General features: G+C 38.6%; 1 protein-coding gene across 1 annotated transcript in view; it reads left to right on the top strand.

Annotated features, from left to right (window-relative positions):
- The window catches only part of pld2 (phospholipase D2), a 28,753-nt gene extending 9,951 nt beyond the window's left edge, over nucleotides 1–18,802 (top strand). The window contains exons 6-23 of the mRNA XM_015398061.1: nucleotides 2,085–2,143; nucleotides 2,239–2,484; nucleotides 2,580–2,723; nucleotides 2,798–2,881; nucleotides 4,396–4,474; nucleotides 4,567–4,677; nucleotides 4,753–4,956; nucleotides 5,034–5,172; nucleotides 5,847–5,965; nucleotides 7,130–7,243; nucleotides 10,447–10,551; nucleotides 10,918–11,006; nucleotides 12,859–12,972; nucleotides 13,152–13,198; nucleotides 13,420–13,554; nucleotides 14,947–15,100; nucleotides 17,446–17,563; nucleotides 17,639–18,802. Coding sequence (XP_015253547.1) covers nucleotides 2,085–2,143; nucleotides 2,239–2,484; nucleotides 2,580–2,723; nucleotides 2,798–2,881; nucleotides 4,396–4,474; nucleotides 4,567–4,677; nucleotides 4,753–4,956; nucleotides 5,034–5,172; nucleotides 5,847–5,965; nucleotides 7,130–7,243; nucleotides 10,447–10,551; nucleotides 10,918–11,006; nucleotides 12,859–12,972; nucleotides 13,152–13,198; nucleotides 13,420–13,554; nucleotides 14,947–15,100; nucleotides 17,446–17,563; nucleotides 17,639–17,863 — 2,286 coding nt within the window. The 3' untranslated portion in view covers nucleotides 17,864–18,802. The remainder of the gene's footprint in view (nucleotides 1–2,084; nucleotides 2,144–2,238; nucleotides 2,485–2,579; nucleotides 2,724–2,797; nucleotides 2,882–4,395; nucleotides 4,475–4,566; nucleotides 4,678–4,752; nucleotides 4,957–5,033; nucleotides 5,173–5,846; nucleotides 5,966–7,129; nucleotides 7,244–10,446; nucleotides 10,552–10,917; nucleotides 11,007–12,858; nucleotides 12,973–13,151; nucleotides 13,199–13,419; nucleotides 13,555–14,946; nucleotides 15,101–17,445; nucleotides 17,564–17,638) is intronic.
- The last annotated feature ends 655 nt before the right edge of the window (nucleotides 18,803–19,457 follow it).

Raw genomic sequence — 19,457 nt, 5'->3', positions numbered from 1 at the left:
GCCCACCCTGGGTACCTCCATCTGAAAGGTTCCCAAAACTCAACATAACTATCTTCAAGTTGCTGTTTTCTCCAAGATGCTGAAAATTCAGTTCAACTGTCTTGGCTTTGAGTTTAAACACAACACGGTTTGCCTCACATGGTTTGCCTTGTGCCGTTTGAGACTAGATGCCAGATTGCATGCATCAAACATGACATCAGGCCTGCTCTGTCTCGCCACCCACAAATGTTCTCTTATCTTTTACCTGAGCTGTTTTCTCTCCTCCTCATTGAGGGGGGGAGCTGACTCTGCTGCTCTAGAGGTTGATGGGCTGCAGGTGTTGAATGTACGTCTGTTGATGTATTTTTATGGTGGTACCAAAAGTGACAAGGTCTACACGTATATACAGGGTTCCCGCGGGTCCTTAAAAAGTCTTAAAAGGCATTGAAAAAAATAAAAATAAAACTAAGGCCTTAATTGTAATTAAAATGTCTTAAATCAGTCTTTTGAAAGTCTTATTTCTTAAAACATCATTAATAGGATTATTTTTATTACGATTTATTTTTGTAATCTAAATAAAACGTTAAAGTTGACAATTATTATTATTTTTTTTTTATTATTCTAAAAAAAAAAAACTGCTCGCCATTATTGGTTCCGTCCCGATAGCGGACATTTGGGAGATGTACCATTAACTTTTTGTCTGGAAAATATGAGCAAGTGTACATGTAACGAAAATTGGCTATCCAACCAAGAGTTTTCTCCATGCCTAAAACCAGTACCAGGGAACATACATGAGGCACAGTGACTTAGCACTGGTTATGTTGTGGCTTTAAAACTGAATTGTTTTGTTCCCTGCTAAAACAAAGTTTGTGAATTCAGTTAAATAATTGTTAAAATATATATGTCATTTGTGTGTTTTTAGTTTTCTTCCTGTATGGGAGGCTTTTCAAAATTTGAAACAGTGCAGTGGTTTATGTTAAAATAAACCTTTGGGTTAAGTTGTCACAAGAGGGTTTTTCTCGTGTTTCTTGTGAATTTGGTCTTAAATTTTTATTTCAAGTGGCATTAAAAAGTCTTAAAAAGTCTTGAATTTAACTTGCCTTATGCTGTAGGACCCCTGTATATAGGAGGTGTTGTGAGCTTCATGACCAAAATTAAACTGTGATCTAATTTTCGGTACGACTGACTCTGGGAAAAGAATTGGGATCCACCCCACATAAAATCATTAACATGAGTACACCCATAACATTCTTTCTGCCATCAAGCCAGTAGAAAACTGCAGAGTTAACCGTAGACACATCTCCTGCTTCTAACATTATGCTTTTCACTCTGTTGTACCCAGTACTTGAGTTGAAGGGGGATGGAATCCCCCTTCTTAAAATATCTTAAAAATGATCCCCCTTCTTAAATGACCATCCCCCCATGTGACATTTTATTAATGAATGTGTACATTTCTATTATATATTAACAGTAATGGCAATAATATTGCCTTTTATACATTTGGCAGGCTGTGTGCTATGAACTATGGTCCGATTAAAGCGGACTGGTGTTAATACACCCTTAATATGACACTATTTTATTTAATCATTTTATGATTTCAGTCTCATAATATTCCGACTTTATTCAGGCAATGTTACGACTTTAATCTCATAATCACTTAATCCCTGATTTTATTCTGGTAGCATGACCTCGGTAACGTTACAATCTACATTTGTACACTTAATGAAATTGCTGTTTTTAATAACTGAACTGTATTGATCTCACAATGGAGAAATTTACCTCTGCATTTGATCCATCCCCTTGGGGAGCAATGGGCTGCCATTTTGCGACATCCAGTGAGCAATCAGGGGTTAAGGGTCTTGCTCAGGGACCCAGAGTGCAGGCTGTGGGGATCGAACTGGGAACTTGCAGCCTTCTCAGAGCACACACGCACTGCTCTAACCACTAGGCCAACAGTCTTCTATTTCTATTTCTGTAATGTTCAAGATTTATTCTACTCATTTAATGACTTCACGGTTGTGCAAAAATATTATGACTTTATTCTCTAATATTGCGACTAATTTATTGGGTCCAACATCTGGTTAACTCGTCTCTGTCTTTTTCAGCTGGAATTCCTCTCTGTGGGTCCCCTCTCCTTCGTTACAGATCTGGGACCTAAAGGCCTGTAAGAAAGGAAGATATGCTTGTTTCAAATGAAGACTCTTGCAGAGATGCCTGAAAGGCAAAGGCTGATTGTGATGTTGGTGTGGTTTCTCTCAGGGAAGGGCCGATCATGAAGAGGTCAGGAGGTCACCGCATTCTGGGTCTGAACTGCATCGGCCACCATCAGGTCTGTTACCGCTGGTCGCACCGTTGGCTGGTGGTCAAGGACTCCTTCCTCTTGTATATGAGCAGAGACAACTCAGAGATCGACTTTGTGCTACTTTTTGACCCCAAATTTGACATCAAAGTGGGGAACAGTCACACGGGCACAGAGTATGGAGTCTCTATTGAGAGCTACACGCGGTATGTCGTGTTTGCTGGTGTCGTGTCCCCAAACTTGACAGTTTCTGGTTTTTATCACATTTCCTTGCATGTTGGTTGGTCCTTTCTTTCACCAGGAATTTGATCATTAAATGCAGCAGCTACAGACAGAGTCATTGGTGGAGCCATGAAATCAGGCGGCTGGCAGAGGACTGCGACTTCCTGAAAGAGCACCGCTTTGGAGGATTTGCTCCACCACGAGAAGATACTCTCACTAAATGGTCGGGTCCCGGATGCAAACATACCTCCGACGACTCCTTGATTAACACTCAGAGTTGTTGGCTTTTCATTGCAGGTATGTCAATGGGAGAGACTACTTTGCAGACCTGGCTGATGCCCTTGAAAAAGCCAAGGAGGAGATTTTCATCACGGATTGGTGGTAAGACTTAAAGGATGTGTTTCTTTTTAAGCAAGCATCCATTTTTTTTTTTTTTACAAAGCTAAATTTTCCCCCCTTTATCTGACTTCCTCTAAATATAATCCAATGCAACGAACTGTAATCCTGAAATGTGTCATGTTCTCTGTGATGTAATCTCTCACCACTTTAATCTAAATTAGTTAGATTATAAATCAATATCCAAACTTTTAAAATGTAACGGGTAACGATAAACTGGTTCATTGGTTGCCCAAAACATTTGGCAGATATTATAAAAAAATTTTATTTATTTATTTTTTGTATGTTTCGGCATCAGCCGATACATGCATGTGTCGCAGTACTTTGAGATGATGCTCCTCCCATTTGCTATCCATTGTTAATGTTCTCTTTGATTAATTAAGTCGATTAAACATGTTTATTTCTGAAATAAATGGAAAACCACCTATAAACAAAATAACATTTCCAATTCAAAAACTGTCTCGGCCCTTAAATAAACAAAAAAGTGCCTTGAGATAAAATGTGTTAAAAGTTGGTTGGGGCTATATAAATAAAGTGAATTAAACACAACAATTGATTCATTTATACAATATATACAGTAGCTTATTCAACCAATAGATTTTTTTGAAAGTTATGATCACCTAGCTTACTCTTCTTTTTAGAAAGCCTGATTCTGAAACCCAAACTTGAATGTTTTGGTTCTGTTTTAGAATATATTTATTTATTTTAGTCTCCCTCTTGGTTGGTTGAGACCCATTTATTGGCTTCAAATAGTTTTGTCTTTAAACTTAAGCTTTTTATGTGCAGATACCGTATTCTTCTTTGTGTGCATGCAGCCTAAGTGAGGTCAAGTCATTTTGTTTATCTGCAGACTAAAGGCACCGATGTCCTTGCTGTCATAGCAGCAAGATAAAATTCTGGAAAGAATAAAAAACATCTTGAAAATCTGGCTTGTAATTCTTTTTTTTTAAATTCAGACGTTTTTTTTCTTGCAACTTTGCAGTTCTGCACAACCTGGTGTGGATTTTCACCTAAAAAAATAGAGGAGCACAGATTGTAGCACACTGGACGATTACTCATCTTAAAAATGTCTGACATGCCGATTAATATTTTGATTAATTCTGTTTTTTGTTTTTTTTTTTTTGTTTTTATATCACTGGCACTGTTGGTTGTTATTAGATCACAAGTTGCCTAAAATATTTCAATCTCATTTTAAACAAACAATAAGTACCCATTAAAAGATAAAAGATAAAAACTTAGAAGCTTTCAAATATAAATCAAAGTATAGAGAGTTGACAGTGTAGGATATTCAGAGATTTGCATGGATGGATGAGATGAGTTTCACATCGAAGTGTCAGCAGATCACCAATCTTACAAAATGAAGTAAATCAAGGCCGATCGACCTGCCGGCCCTTTTATCTGTGCAATAAAATGGATTATAAATAATTTGTTAATGTTCTCGTTTGAAGGATATGAAGGCCTTTTATATATATATTTTTCTGATCCTTGATCTCCATCAGGCTCAGCCCTGAGATTTTCCTAAAGAGACCAGCCACTAGCAACCACTGGAGACTGGATCATATCCTGAAACGGAAAGCAGTAAGGGTTTGCTCTCTTTTAAATAAATTTCTATGATTACTTTAACTTAAGCCCGGCTGTTAAGTTCACATATCTTTTCTCTGTATCTGCAGGAGCAGGGAGTCAAGGTGTGCGTCCTGCTTTACAAGGAGGTGGAGATGGCACTTGGTATCAATAGCGACTACAGCAAGAGGACTCTGATGAACATGCATCCAAACATCAAGGTCTGTAGTCCTCCTTAGAGAGCTGCATCTGTTAGCCATGTCTGACTAACGCCGAGTTCCCCCGTCATCCACCAGGTGATGCGACATCCAGACCACGTCTCATCTGCTGTGGTCTTGTGGGCTCACCACGAGAAGATGGTGGCCATTGACCAAACGGTGGCGTTTGTAGGGGGGATTGACCTGGCGTTTGGCAGGTGGGATGACAGAGAATATCGGCTGGCTGATCTGGGTCAGACGCAGAACGGGGAAATGGGGGAGCAGCCAAGCAAAGATGTGACTGTAAGCGTGTGTCCTGATTGATGGTTTGTGTAATTGGTAAAACTCTGCAGGAATTTGACTGTGACTCTGTTGAACAGGACAATGGTGTAGCTGATGACCTAAATGCAGATAACCAAACAGAAACTGACCTGACGGGTAACACTAAACTGTGGCTTGGCAAGGACTACAGCAACTTCATCAAAAAGGATTGGACTCTACTGGACAGGCCTTTTGAAGGTACCCCGACCCTCTGTTTGTGGTTTTATGGAGTAGACTACACTGCTTAGAAGCCAGGCTCTTATAATAGTGAAAACATATTTAAAGGAGAAAGCTATAAATTGAATTCCTTCCAGCTGTAAGTTGGTCACCTAAAAATTAGCAGTAGCAAATGTTTAACTTGCCTTTCCAAAAGGAAAGTGGCAACCTCTCCATGGCTTCTAACCCCCTTTTGTTTTCCTTATGCTGCCCTTTATGCTGAAAGTTTTGACTGACATTCACTCTCATTGGTTCTTTCCTTTTTTCATTTTTGGCTTGAATCGAGAAATGCATAGATGAGAATGTTTTCATATTCAAACTGTGTTAAAGAGCCTCCAAAATTATATCAAAATCCTAGGTACATCTTTATTTTCCTTGCTAAAGATTGATTTCTTATTTCTTTTTCTTTTTTTCCATCTTGGCTATCTTTTTTTTTTCTTTTTTTTTATCCATATTTACCTTTTTTGGAAATGTATCTCTGAAAATTGCTTTTTATGTTCATGCTAATTAAAACTAAAAACAACTTTTTCCAAAACCCTGGTTTGCTTTTAAAACAGAATGTTGTTTTTGTACAGTTTAAAGCTCTACAGTAAAATCAGAGGGAATCTGAGAAAGAGGCTGATGGGAACATGTTTGGTTCTGATGTTTTTCTTCAGATAACATCGACCGCACCCAAGTTCCACGCATGCCGTGGCGTGACCTGTCTGCAGCGATGCACGGCAAAGCTGCCAGGGATGTCGCCCGGCACTTCATCCAGCGCTGGGACTTCACAAAGGTAAGCCTTGATGCTAATATCATTAGCCTTTAGACTTTTAATGAACATATGAGTATAACCCTCAAGTATGCCGGGTTGAATTAAATAGATAATTAAATGTCACATGAAACATGTAATGTGCCATTAAACAAACAGATGTGCTATTTATTGAATTGTACCTAATTAGATGATAAATTTACCTTTTAAATTAAATTCCCTTTATATGATGTTGAATAATATCTCCTATTTAGACTCTGCCACATGTTTGTTTATTTCATTAAGTCCTTTTCTAACCTCTAGGTCAGAAGTCACGGATTAGCGGACCAAGGTCCTGATCCGGACCCACCTGCTGGCTAATCAGGACTAAACCTGATTTAAAACATTTATAAATTACTGCATGTTGTCCGACGACAGTGTCTAAATGTCACTTGCGCCGTTTGTATGGTAAAGCCATGCAGAGCATCTGGCAACAGGCCACAAATTAGCCAATGAGCTGCTGTCAGTCAGGATTGCTGCTTCTGGCTAATTTTAGACACAGCAGGCAAACCTGTGGCAAGCCGGGAAGCTGGGAAAGAAGGAGAAGACGATGAGAAAAAGAGAGCAGAGAAAGATTCTCCATCATGACCATAATCAAAAATAAATATGGATCCAGGCTCAAAATGAGCACCTTGATATGTGCTTTAGAATGGCTTTGTCGCCAATCAAACCCAAGTTTAAAGCCTTGCAGGGCAGCATAAAGCCCACTGCTCTCATTAAGCCATAAAAAATAAAAGTCAGTTGAAGTGTTTTTTTAAAAAAGTGAGTCAGGAAATTGTCTATATACCAAACTGAAAGATTGTTTTTCTCTACTTCAAAAACAATTTAGATTTTAAAATGGAAAAACATTGTATTTTTTTATTTAAAAATTCAATGTATAACATGGATGCATAAACATCTGCATTTTTATTTTTATTTGTCTTTCATTTTTAATTATAATTAAAAATGTCTCCTTTACTGGTTGTTTTTCTTTTTTCGTACCCCGCTGGTTTATTTTATTGGTTACCCCTGCTCCAGATCATTTATTTATTCAAAATACATTTTTACTGGAATTACTTGAAAGAGGAAATGGAATTTAGATCTAAATCTGATCACAATATATATATATATTTTATTTTTCAATCTCTTGTTATGTTATTTCTTCCTTAGACTTTCAAGACCAAGTACAAGGATAACTTCTACCCCTACCTGCTCCCCAAGTCTCACACTACCGCTGACTCGCTGCCTTATACTGTTCCTGGGTCCCAGAGAGCCAAAGTTCAGGTAGTTAATTACACACATTCTCATCTTGCTGTGTGACGTGAAGACCATGTGTTGACCCCCATTGGCCTCCATTGATGGTAACCCTAAACCAGTTACTACCACATGCCTAACGCTTTAAACCTTAAGGTGTTTCTCATATTAAAAACACTTAGACACCAAAACTTGGACGCTGGCTAAAATGTTGGTCAAATCTTGGTCATCTGATCAATGCTTTGATGCTCTGGCTGCGCGGTGCACTGGTTCTTTATCTGCCTTGTTCTGTAGCTTCAAGCTAGAGAGCAGCTTGGCTTTATTTACTTTGAGTTTGAAAAATAGTTTTAACACGTTTTTAAGCAAAAAAATGTCCACCTCCAAACATCCTCTGTTCATCAGGATTATGATTCCACTAAAATATGCAGTTCTTGTTCGGAGCGCCAGACCTCCAGCATACTCCCGGGAGGCCGTTTGTAGGGGCTGGAAGTGAATAGAAAGAGGTTTGTGGTTAAAAACTGCATGTACCTGAATAAACACTCAAATATTTGTTGTTGGCAAGTAGTTATTTGTCATTAAAATTCAGAAAAGATACCATATTGATACCATGTTCTACATAACAATCCATTCTTCCGGCTTTAACTCCCTTATATGCAGAACTCTGGATGCAGAAGACTGCAGAAAATACAACAGCTTGCAGGTAGTGTCTGTCTCCCCCAAAAAAACTCCTGGATCAGCTTTTCTGATTGGTTAATACTCTGGCGTCCAGCGACAAAATTTCAAATTGTTGAACTTCCAACTTTCTTTTGTCAGCCTTCCTTTTCTTGCTTCTGCAGTGGCCGTAATAGACCCTCCTCCTCAGTGAATATTATGGAAGATCTGTGATGTAGTTGAAGAAAAGCCTCTGAGCTTGACTGTTCCCCCTGACGTTGGCTCCAGATCTGATTAGAGCAGGACATCAAATGGATTTCTTTTCAACAGAGATGGGGTTCTGGCTTTTAAAACTCAAGCATCAGTGTTGAGAGTTCGGTGTTTTAACGCTGTGGCAGATGGTGGAACAAAAGTTAAAAGCCTGTGAGGCAATTTCCTTCCAACATTTTCTTTTTTTTTTGTCCTTTTGTCTTTGGCAAAGCTAGAGGAATAATAAAAAACATTTCATGGAGCTGCTCTGCGTACAAGTAACATCTGCTTCAGATGGTAAAGGGATGCATAGCAGTAATTCTTACTTTGACTAGGACACTGGTTGAATGAACTGTTAAAAATGCTGCTAAAAGCAGGACAGCAGGCTGACTGGAACACAGCGGATGTATTAAGTGGGCCCTTTTAAATTGCAAAAATGTTAGTTATTTGGCATATATGCTCCATAAGCATTAGCTGTTGATGTGTTTTTCTTTCTTTTTATTCTAATGTGGGCGGTGGTCTGCAACTGTAACCCTAGCAGCCCCATTATGTTGTTGTTTTGCTGCCTGCTTTATTCAGGTTTCAGGCTCTCTGGTTACACTGGCTGTGGGTGTTGGAGCAGGTGTGCTTCTGTTTAGCTGCTTCCTCCTTCTTTTAATTAGTAGAAATGCTGTAAAACTGAAATAGAAGTTATTCTTTCCTAAAATAAGTGTTGTTGTTTTATCCCTTTATTGCAGCAGGGAAGACAAGTTGCCAAATGATTTATCTTTAAAATAAGAACAAAACAACTTGTCGATTTTGTACCAGGTGCATTATATCACATTTTAAAACATTTTTAAATTTTAGATTCTGTTTGCTTCAAGTCTGCTTCTTTTTCAAAGAAAACAATAGACAAAAAAGGTCTTTAGCTTATTGAATGGTGTTATTTGACCCTAATGCAGCCTTTGATACTGTCGACCAATGCATTTAATTAGAGCGCCTGGAAAACCTTTCTGGTACAGCACTGTACTTTTGTGTTCATAGGAAACATTACACCAGAGGCCATAGAAATCAAACATGGGTCAATCTTAGGGCCCATTTATCTAGATCTCCATAACTCAGATCTCAATAAACAACATCAGTTACCATCACTGTTCAGACGACACACTGCTGTAGATAAATGCAGAGAAGAAATCAATGTATGGAGGGAACTAAATGTTCTTCAGAAGAGTGTTTCATAGTTATCACCCAGCTTCAGTTAATCCAGCCAGAAACCAGCAATCAGGCTCTAAACTGAGTGTAGTGATGGACTCAGACCTGAACCTGAACCCTGAGGCTTATAAAGACAGGAACAAAGTCATCCTATCACCTGAAGAACATCTCCAGGATTAAAGGACTAATGTCTCAGCAGAACAATGATAAACTGATTCCTGCTTTGTCCATCTTCAGTAGAATTCATTCCTGCAGCGTGCTCTCACCGGTCTGTCTAAGAAGTGGATCAGAGCTGCTGCAGCTGATCCAGATGCTGCTGCCTACATCCTCACTAGAACTAAGAAAGTAGAGAATATCAGCCCAGTTCTTAAGTCCTTCCACTGGCTCCTAGATAGACTTTGACATACTTCTATTAGTCTATAAATCACTGAATAGCTTAGTTCCAAAATTAATTACAGGCTTGTTGTCATTGGATCAACAGCCAGACATCCCAGATCTACTGGAATCAGATCCAGAAGCAGAAATGGAGAAACAGCTTTTAGTTCTTTTGCTCCACTAATCTGGATCAAATCAAGCCAAAAAAAAAAAATGCTGAAACATCAGTTGCTTTAAATTCAGATTAAAAACCTAATTGTTCAGAGTGACCTTTGACTGTGATATTTTAACATTATTAGTTAAGTTTTGCGTCCAACTTTCTTTTTTTAATCAGTCATTTTTAATTGATTTATAAATTATGTTATTATTCTCTTTATTCTCTCATTTGAATCCTTTTCCACTGAAATGTTCTATAAATAAACTTGCTTTGCTGTAATTTGAGCATGTAAATTAGACCATCTTCCAATGCTAGATAATCATTTGAAATAAAGTAGTTTTTCTTTATTATTTTAAATTTTGTCATCTCACTCCAATTGTTTTACTTACCTGCTCAAAACATGAAAAAAATGCACTTATAGCAAGAACAGTTGACTTCCATGGTTTCCTTTTTCGTAGTGAAACATTTGTCTGTTTGTGGGATTTTAGGCCTCATCTTCTCTTTATGTTGAAATCTGTATAAATGGACGAACATTTGGCCTTTCTTATGTTTGTCCAGCTCGTTTTGGGTTTTTAAATGTTTTCTATATGAATGTTCTGTCTGTCCTCAGGTGCTCCGCTCTGCTGACTCTTGGTCAGCTGGAAGCTGTGAAAACTCAATCCTTCAAGCCTATATACACACCATTGAGACCAGCGAGCACTTCATCTACATTGAGGTAAAACTGCAGCGCTTCCTAATTTCAAAATTAACCTTTCAACTAATACTACAGAAAACAAGTTAAAAGTAAGTAAAATAATAACAAATAAAAGGTTAATCATCCCATTTAAAATCCCATTTTAGATCATTATATTATTTTAGGAGAAAAAACCCTTTGCAGTGGAAGATGATTTCTAATTAAATGAAATAAATGTTGCCTATTTTAAGATCTATTATCAGTCCTGATTTAGACTTATCTGGTGCTTCTTGCATGTAGCCCATTTATTTCTCATCTTTGATGAGGCTTCATGATCTCTGCCAGCCTCCTGTCCGCTTTGGCCCTCGCCTCACACCGAGTCGCCATCTGCCTTTTCTCTGCCCTTAGAACCAGTTCTTCATCAGCTGTGCTGAAGACAAGGTCATCCAAAATGGGATTGGGGATGCGATTGTGGACCGAATCCTGCGAGCACACAGGTGTGGTTTCTCACACAGGAGAGATGCAAGTTGTGTAAAAATGAAGTTATGAAGTTTCAGTCTGATAAAAATGTGCTTCAGCTAAAAACAAAAAAAGATTAGATTTTTATCATTTATTTAGCTCCTCATTAAAATAAACAGTTCAGTTCACTATGCAGAAAGTTTCCCTCTGTAAGGGCATCTATTTTTAAACAAACACTAACGACTAACTAATGACCCCTCTCTCATGGCCCAAGGGCGCCTTTATCGCTTTCACCGACTCTAAGCAACTCTGAGGAAGGTGGCAGTAAACCTGCTTTACGGCGAACGTCACTTTCCCCTTTCATTATAAAGGCGAAAGTCGATGAGACAAAATTTCCCTGAGAAACTGTAGATTTGTGTAAATTGTGCAGGGTTATATTCAGGCAATGCAGCTCTTTCCTGCTGGGAACTAAAGGTGTTTTTAATGGGAAATTACATATTACATTACATATTTTCCACGAATATGGTACAAAGCCAAAGTTGAGCATTTATCATTTTCAACATCTTCATATGACTCCGTCCGTTTCTCAATATGTTTACTTGTGCGTTCTCATGTACTCGTGAAACGTCCTCAGCCTCAAAACTGTTCCAACTCACAAGAACACGAGACCAAAAATGGACAAAGAACCTGGATATCATTCTTGTTACGAAGTATGTAACAGTTCTCCAGACTTACAGCTGTCCCAGCATGCACCGCGGCAGCAGCAGCAGCTTACAGGTTAGCGCGCTCAGAGTATTAAGTTAAAAGTTCTCTTTTCTGTTGATGTTAAATAAAAGTACGTTTTAAGATCATTTGAGGCGAGAACATTATACGTTATGCTTCACAAATGGCCCATTTACTGATTTAGTGCATCATCAAAATAAGTTCCAATGTTGAGAGGACAGCGGCAACCAGTGGACCTCTGAGGCTAACCACAGCAGCATAGTATGAAGTATCGCTGGCTCAGATGCCGTTTTGTTTTTCTGTTTTATTTGGCAAAACATTCATTTGATTTTCCAATAAAAAAAATAATAATTTATTATTATCAAGAAGCTTTTAATAACAGGAGGTGAAATGCAGCTCCAGACTAGCTTTGAATGTGGTGACGTCACAAGTACGCTTCTGTTCAAGTTGACCCATTTTTATTCTGCGTGCTCCCGTTCTCCTGAGTCCATAGTTTCCTATGTTCTTGCTAAGAATGTACTCGGCGGGACCACGAGTCCATACCCTATTCACCTTTCACTGGAGCCACAGGAAACAGAAATGTAGTTCAGTCCCTCTGCAGGTGACCGCAAGATCAGGATTTTACCGCTCTATTGGTCTTTACCACACTGGTCCTAATGGGAAACACTGTCGTCATTCACACAAAACAATACAGCTTTTGTCCACTGGGGAGAGCAAAAATCAACCAAAACTTAAAGTTCTTTAGTACTGCTTCAGTTGGATGGAAGTTCAGTTAGTTTGAATTCTTTCAGTTTATATTTATTTCCAGGATGGAATTTGTCCAATTAACAGGATTTACTATTTTATAAACTCCTTTTCTGCCCTAATAAAAATCCTCAAATTGCTTTTTAGGATGTAAATATCACACATATACTTGCTTATAGAGAGGAGTTAATGACAGCCTATTAATAAATCAAAGGTAATGATGAGAACAATAAAACAAACAGAGCTCTGGTATGAGAAAAGTATCAGAATCTGCAGATATCCAAATCGCGTATCAGGTCAGCTTAGGGCTTATTAAGGTCCAAAGCCTCAAAGCTCAGATGTGACTGGAATGCTTCAAAATCTACCAGAAGCTGCTCATCTGTCCTGTAAAAGTGAAATCTTTATTTATTGGTTTGTCTGTAGAGAGCAGAAGAAGTACCGCGTGTTTGTCGTGATTCCTTTGCTTCCTGGTTTTGAGGGAGACATTACCACTGGAGGCGGAAATGCAATTCAAGCCATTATGCACTTCACTTACAGGTGAGACGCTTCTCCTATTATCATTCTGCTCTGCTCATTTGGACAACAGACACTAGGCCATTCAATCATGAATAAGCAGTGTGTACCATTATATATCTATATATAAATAGATGTATTAATCTAAGCCCTTCCAACTTATAAAAGCGATTGAATTATGTTTCCTTTTTTGTGTGTGTAAGGACAATGTGCCGTGGGGAGCACTCTATCCTGGCGAGGCTTAGAGAAGGTATGTTCTGCTTTTTTGCTTGTTTTTTTCCCTAAGTTATCCAAAGCTACTGGTTAACTGTTCACAAAAGATCTCCTGGTTCTTTTGTCCTTTTTTTTTCTTCTACTGTCTGCAAAACAGCCTCTTTTTTCAGATTTTTTTCAGTTTTCTCTTCTCACATCTGCAAGAGTTTGAATATTTGTTATCAGTGGTGAATAATGTGACTGTGATCTGTCTCCCAGTAAAGGACCAGTGGACAGAGTACATCACCTTCTGTGGCCTCAGGACTCATTCCTGGCTCTCTGGGTTCAATGTCACAGAGCTGATCTATGTTCACAGCAAGGCGCTCATCGCTGATGACCGCCGCTATATAATTGGTGAGTATCCAGCTGCAAAGTTGTTCAAGGAATCCAATCAGACAGTTTATGTATTAATCATATTTTTACTATCAGCATTTAGTCCTTGTTTTCTCCTTAAGAAATTGGGGTTAAAAAAATGAGGTGATAGATCCCCAATATCAGCATCTAGCTATTTATTTCTTTAAAAAGAAACTTTCATCATCACAGCATGCTGAACCAGAGATTAGGTCAGTTTTGGCTAATAGAAAACAAATATAGGTGTTAGCTTTAATATACAGTTATGATACAATTTATTTTTGACCTGCTGCTTCGACATCTTCCAGTCAGGCTTCTGTTCCCATCACAGTACAGAGACTGATCTTACCCAGATGTTCAGTGACATCTGTATAAATGCAGACTGTGAAAGATGTTTGATTTGATTGAAGTTATTTTTGTTTTTTTACATGTTCCCTTTATTCTTAGAGCAGCGTACATGCTCCCCATAACTCTGATTTTAATAAACAGCATCAGTTACCATCACTATGCAGACGACATAGTGCTGTACTGCGTCGTCTCCTGGTGACAGTGTCAATCAACGTATGAATGGAATAAATGTTCTTCAGAAGACTGTTTCATAGTTATCACACAGCTTCAGTTAATCCAGCTAGAAACCAGCAATCAGGCTTCAAAAGAAACAAAGTTGTCCTCCTATCACCTGAAGAACATATCAGGATTAAAGGAATAATGTCTCAGCAGGACCATCATAAACTAATTCCTGCTCTGTCCATGTTTAGTAAAATTTATCCCTGCAGCAGTGTCTTCACCGGTCTGCCTAGAAAGTAGCTGATCCAGATGCTGCTGCCTGCATCCTCGCTAGAACTAAGAAAGTAGAGAACATCCTCCCAGCTCTAAAGTCCTTCCACTGGCTCCCTATAGCTCAGAGAATAGACTTTAGAATACTTCTGTTATTCTATAAATCCCTGAATAGCTTTGTTCCAAATTAAGTTAGAGGCCTGTTGTCAGTGGATCAACAGCCAGACCTCCCAGGACTACTGGATCAGATCTACTCTACAGAACCTGAACCAAACATGGAGGATAAGCTTTTATTTCATTTTATATTTTTTATAAATTTACTTTGTTTTTTCATTTTTATTATTCTTATATTATATTAATATATTTAGTTACTGTACCTCTACCCCTCTGTAATGTACTTTCAGTTTTTCTTGTATTTTTTTCATGTACACCACTTTGAAATGTCTTGCTACTGTAATGTGATCTATAAATTGAAAAAACTTGTTTTGCTATAATGAGCCTTAAAGATAAAACAAATCAGTTGCTAGAACCTGAAGGAACAAGTCCTACTTTGTGTTTTTTAAAGCACTTGCTTTTCTAAAGATTTAGATGAGCCCCTTGTTTCCATGTGTTTTTTAGGATCGGCCAACATTAATGACCGCAGCATGCTGGGCAGCCGAGATAGTGAGCTGGCCGTGTTTGTGGAGGATCAAGAAAGGGTCCCGTCCATCATGGGAGGACAGGAATACGAGGCGGGACCGCTCGCCCTTGCTCTGCGGAAAGAGTGCTTCAGGTCAGGATAAAACGTTCCTCCTGAGAAAAGGTTCTGGTACAAATCTGCGATTCCTGTTATACCTCTGGTACCAAGTCTTCCTGTTATGACTTTAAAGGTACCAGAGTATTTTTTTTTTCTTGCGGATTGGCTACTGTTAGATTTTACAAACTACAGCAAAAATGGTATGCAGTGCAATGCAAGAGCATTCACACCACTTTAACTTTTACACATTTTCTTGCAAATATTTTTGGAACATTTTATATGGAGTGAATTGTGTTTCATTATTGTTACAAGAAAAGAAAACATTTTGGAAATGAAAATTTGAACAAACTGCAATCAAGACATAAAACTTTCAAAAAATAATCAAAAAAAAAGATTTGAGAGGAACTTTTCTGTTTTTTTACATTTTATTTAAAAAATGTTTTTCTTTTTTTAGACTTTATAAAAAAGTATTTGACAGATTTGTATATTTTCAAATGTTATTTTTAAAATTCTCTTTCTCAGAGTGAGTTTTACAAAAAAAAAATTCAAATTGTGTTTTACAGATATTATTATGATCTGATTATCAGAGCATGCTTTTGACCAACAAACATGCCGTTGCTAACATCCATTCAGACTAATAGAAATCTCCCCCTCGTTAGTTGAAGAGCATATGATCTGTGTAACACAATTTTAAAATAATGCAATTGATAAAACTCAATCTGAAATAAATAAAATGCATTTTAAAAATTATGAAAAAAATTAAAACATTTAAAATGAATAAAACAGCTAAATAACTGTCAAAACCTTTTTAAGATTTTCAGTTTAATTCCAAGATTGCATTTTTATTTCCATTTACGAAAATTTGTTTTTTGCTTGCAACAATAATTGAACAAAATTCATTCCATATTTCATGTGACAGAATCAAAATGGAAGGATAAATGCACTTTTTTGATTTTGTTTCACATATATACCACTTTAAAGGAAATATTTTCCATAGATTTTAAAAGTCATCACATTCCTTAAAGGATACTGCCTTTTTTTCCACACTATAAAATCAAATTGATTTCTTGCGGTTTGCTCTAGTGTCTACTCGACTGCTTAGTTTTTGTGAATTATTTTATCATTATCATCGAGATCCACTAGGGGTCTCTGCATGTGACTGAATGCAGGACAGGTTTCAAAAGAAAGTTATAAAAATTTTTATTAAAGATACACCGGAGGATTTTTGTGAATTTTTGAAGAGACCCGCCCTCTCCACTTTAAAAAATAAAAATAAAAAATTGCACATGCTCAACCGAGAGGGAATGTCTATTAAATGAAGAAATTTCATTTCTCCTCATGCACGCTGTTTAAAAGTTGCTATTTGCATCACTCATACAAGCTTAATTTCCTAAAGAAGATTTGCATTTTTTCCACTTTGTCAGACTCGCCATCGGTAAGGGAAGATGGGGACGAGCACATAGGACAGCCCTTCATAAGCCTATTGATTGATTGGTTGACTTTATTGATCTCACAGTGGAGAAATGTACTTGTTACATCAGCTCAAATAGTCAAAGAAGAATTTGCCAAAGGGAGAGAAATGTACATGGGATATATACAGTATATACTGTGCGTCCACATATGACAGCTTTCAATCATTCTGGTGAATGACTGATAGTTAGGAGGACCACTTATTCTGATGATCCACCCGGAAAGAGAATATCCTCCACTATACTTTTAACAGTTAAGTCAACTCGGAGCACAATGCAACACAGGACAAAAGAAGCCAAGGTAACATAAGATGAACGCTGTATTTTTATTTTTTAGCAGGCTATTCCTGGCAGAAAACTAACACTAATCGTTCCCCATGGTAAAATATGGGAGGCAGGAGCATCATGCTGTGGGAACACTGTCCCTCAGCGGGATCAGAGAACGTGGTCAAAGTCTGATGACGACAGAGAAATCCTTAAACTAAACCTGATAGAGGCTGAAACAGACTGGAGACCAAAAACGGGAGCTCTACCTTCCAGTGGGTGACTGAGATGAAACATACAGCCGGAGCTAGAACACTGTAGTCCTGATCGGAGACGGTGGTTCCTAGGCTCTTTCTGCCGAAGCCCCCTTTGGGTTTACAAAACCCCCAACATTTATACATTCAAACGAACAATAGTGAACTGTACTATATTAGATAATGTAATTACACAAACTTCAAAAAAAAAATGCCACCTTTAGTGTAAAATTATTTTCATTTTAACTGTTTGGGTATGCAGCATTGCTGTTAATTAAATTTAAAAAGTTATTAATCTATTACATTTTCCATTAAGGTCAACTGCACAGTTCAAAATATGTTTTCACCAGTTGGTTTTTCATTTTAAACACACTATGAATCTGTGTCACAACAGGGTTCTGGTTGGAGCAACTTCAGACCCCAGCATCAACATCGACGATCCCATCAGTGACGACTTCTTCTTCGTGACCTGGAATGAAACGGCTAGGCAGAACACCGCTATTTATGAGAAGGTAGAGAGGAATCCAGACATCTGATTTACATTCTTCATTTTTGCTTCATTAATTTGAGTTTTTTTTTTCGGTTAGGTTTTTAAATGCCTCCCATGCAACAGCGTTCACAACATGAATCTGCTAAGGAACTACTGCTGCCAAGAACCGCTCTGCGACGCAGACCCTGCGCGGGCTGCAGAGGAGCTGAAGGCCATCAGAGGGCTGCTCGTCCACTTTCCTCTGAAATTCCTGTGCGAGGAAAACCTGCTGCCATCTCTGAACTGTAAAGAAGGCATGGCTCCCACAGACCTTTGGACATAACCCAGAGGCCTGCCCAGACCAGGCCATAACAACACGATAGCTGTTCCTAAAAGCCAGCACCCTGACACCAGCCCACGCACTGAGACAGCAGAGCTCATCCTGGCTCTATGGAGGGAAATTGGTTCCTTTATTTTTGCAATCAAAAAGGAGGTTTTGTACATGGAAATTAAATTGGTGGGGAAAAAGCCATCCAGACATGAAACTTTGTAAAAAGATTTAATTGACTTAATATCTTTCAGATTTCCTCAAGTTTATTTAAAAGAGTGCAATATTAAACTTGTAAAAAGAATTTGGCATAAAAAGACATTTGAAAAATGTATTTGAAGGAAAAAAAAAATAAAAATAACAAAATTTGAGAAAACCGTTAGGTTACCCTCAAAACCTTTGTTGGATAAAAAAAAAATTTAATGGCTGCACAATGGGACAGTTTGTGGCATTGCTGCCTTGCAGCAAGAAAGTTCTGGATTCAGTTCCCTGCTCGAGGTCTTTCTGCATAGAGTTTGCATATTCTCCCTGTGTATGCATGGGTTCTCCCCGGGTACTCCGAAGAGAATTAACATGACTGTTAGAGTAATTGGCTTCTCTAAATTCTCTTTAGGAGTTATGGGTTGTAAGTCTGCATTTCCCTGCAACAGACTGGATACCTGTCCAGGGTGAACCCCGCCTTTAACCCATAGACTGCCAGAGACAGGCACTGGCCTCACTGTGGTCCTGACTGAATAAGCAGGATAAGATGGATGGATATTTTTCAATATTTCATTTCTGGATAGCATTATCCATACTTCCATCTTCTACCGCTTATCTGAGGTCGGCTCGTGGGGGTAGCAGCTTCAGTTGAGAGGCCCAGACGTCCCTCTCTCCAGCCACTTAGGCCAGCTCCTCCGGGGGAATCCCAAGCTGCTCTCAGGCCAGCCGAGAAACATAGTCCCTCCAGCGTGTTCTGGGTCTCCTACTGGTGGGACATGCCTGGAACACCTCACCAGGGAGATGTCCAGGAGGCATCCTAATCAGATGCCCGAGCCACTTCAACTGGCTCCTCTCGATGTGGAGGAGAAGGGGCTCTACTCTGAGTCCTCCCCAGATGACTGAGCTCCTCACCCTATCTCTAAGGAAGAGCCCAGACACTACAGAGAAAACTCATTTCAGCTGCTTGTACCCGGGATCTCATTCTTTCGGTTTTGACCCAAAGCTCATGACCATAGATGAGAGTAGGAACGTAGATCGAAAGGTAAATTGAGAGCTTTGCCTTTTGGCTCAGCTCTCTCTTCACCACAACATACCGGTACAGGGCTCGCTTCACAGCAGACGCCGCACCAATCTGCCTATTGATCTCCCGCTCCATCTTCCCCACCATTTGTGAACAAGCATTATTGTTTTTCAAATTTCCATTTACAAAACGTGTTCTTTGTTTGCAACGGTAATGGAGAAAATTCCCCCCGTATATTTCTATTCTGGTTCTAAACATGAAGCCTTTGTCATTTGTTAGAAACCTATCATCTGCAGCTTAACCGGCCAGTTTATTCATAAAGTCTTCCTCATAACGTCTTCCATGTGATCTAACCTGAAGGTAGATGGTGGACAATCATGTAAATGA

This window comes from Cyprinodon variegatus, unplaced genomic scaffold (assembly GCF_000732505.1).
Source record: "Cyprinodon variegatus isolate N-32 unplaced genomic scaffold, C_variegatus-1.0 Scaffold908, whole genome shotgun sequence".
Taxonomy (NCBI): domain Eukaryota; kingdom Metazoa; phylum Chordata; class Actinopteri; order Cyprinodontiformes; family Cyprinodontidae; genus Cyprinodon; species Cyprinodon variegatus.
The sequence above is the reverse complement of the archived record's forward strand: the minus strand, read 5'-3'. Positions and strand labels throughout refer to the sequence as shown.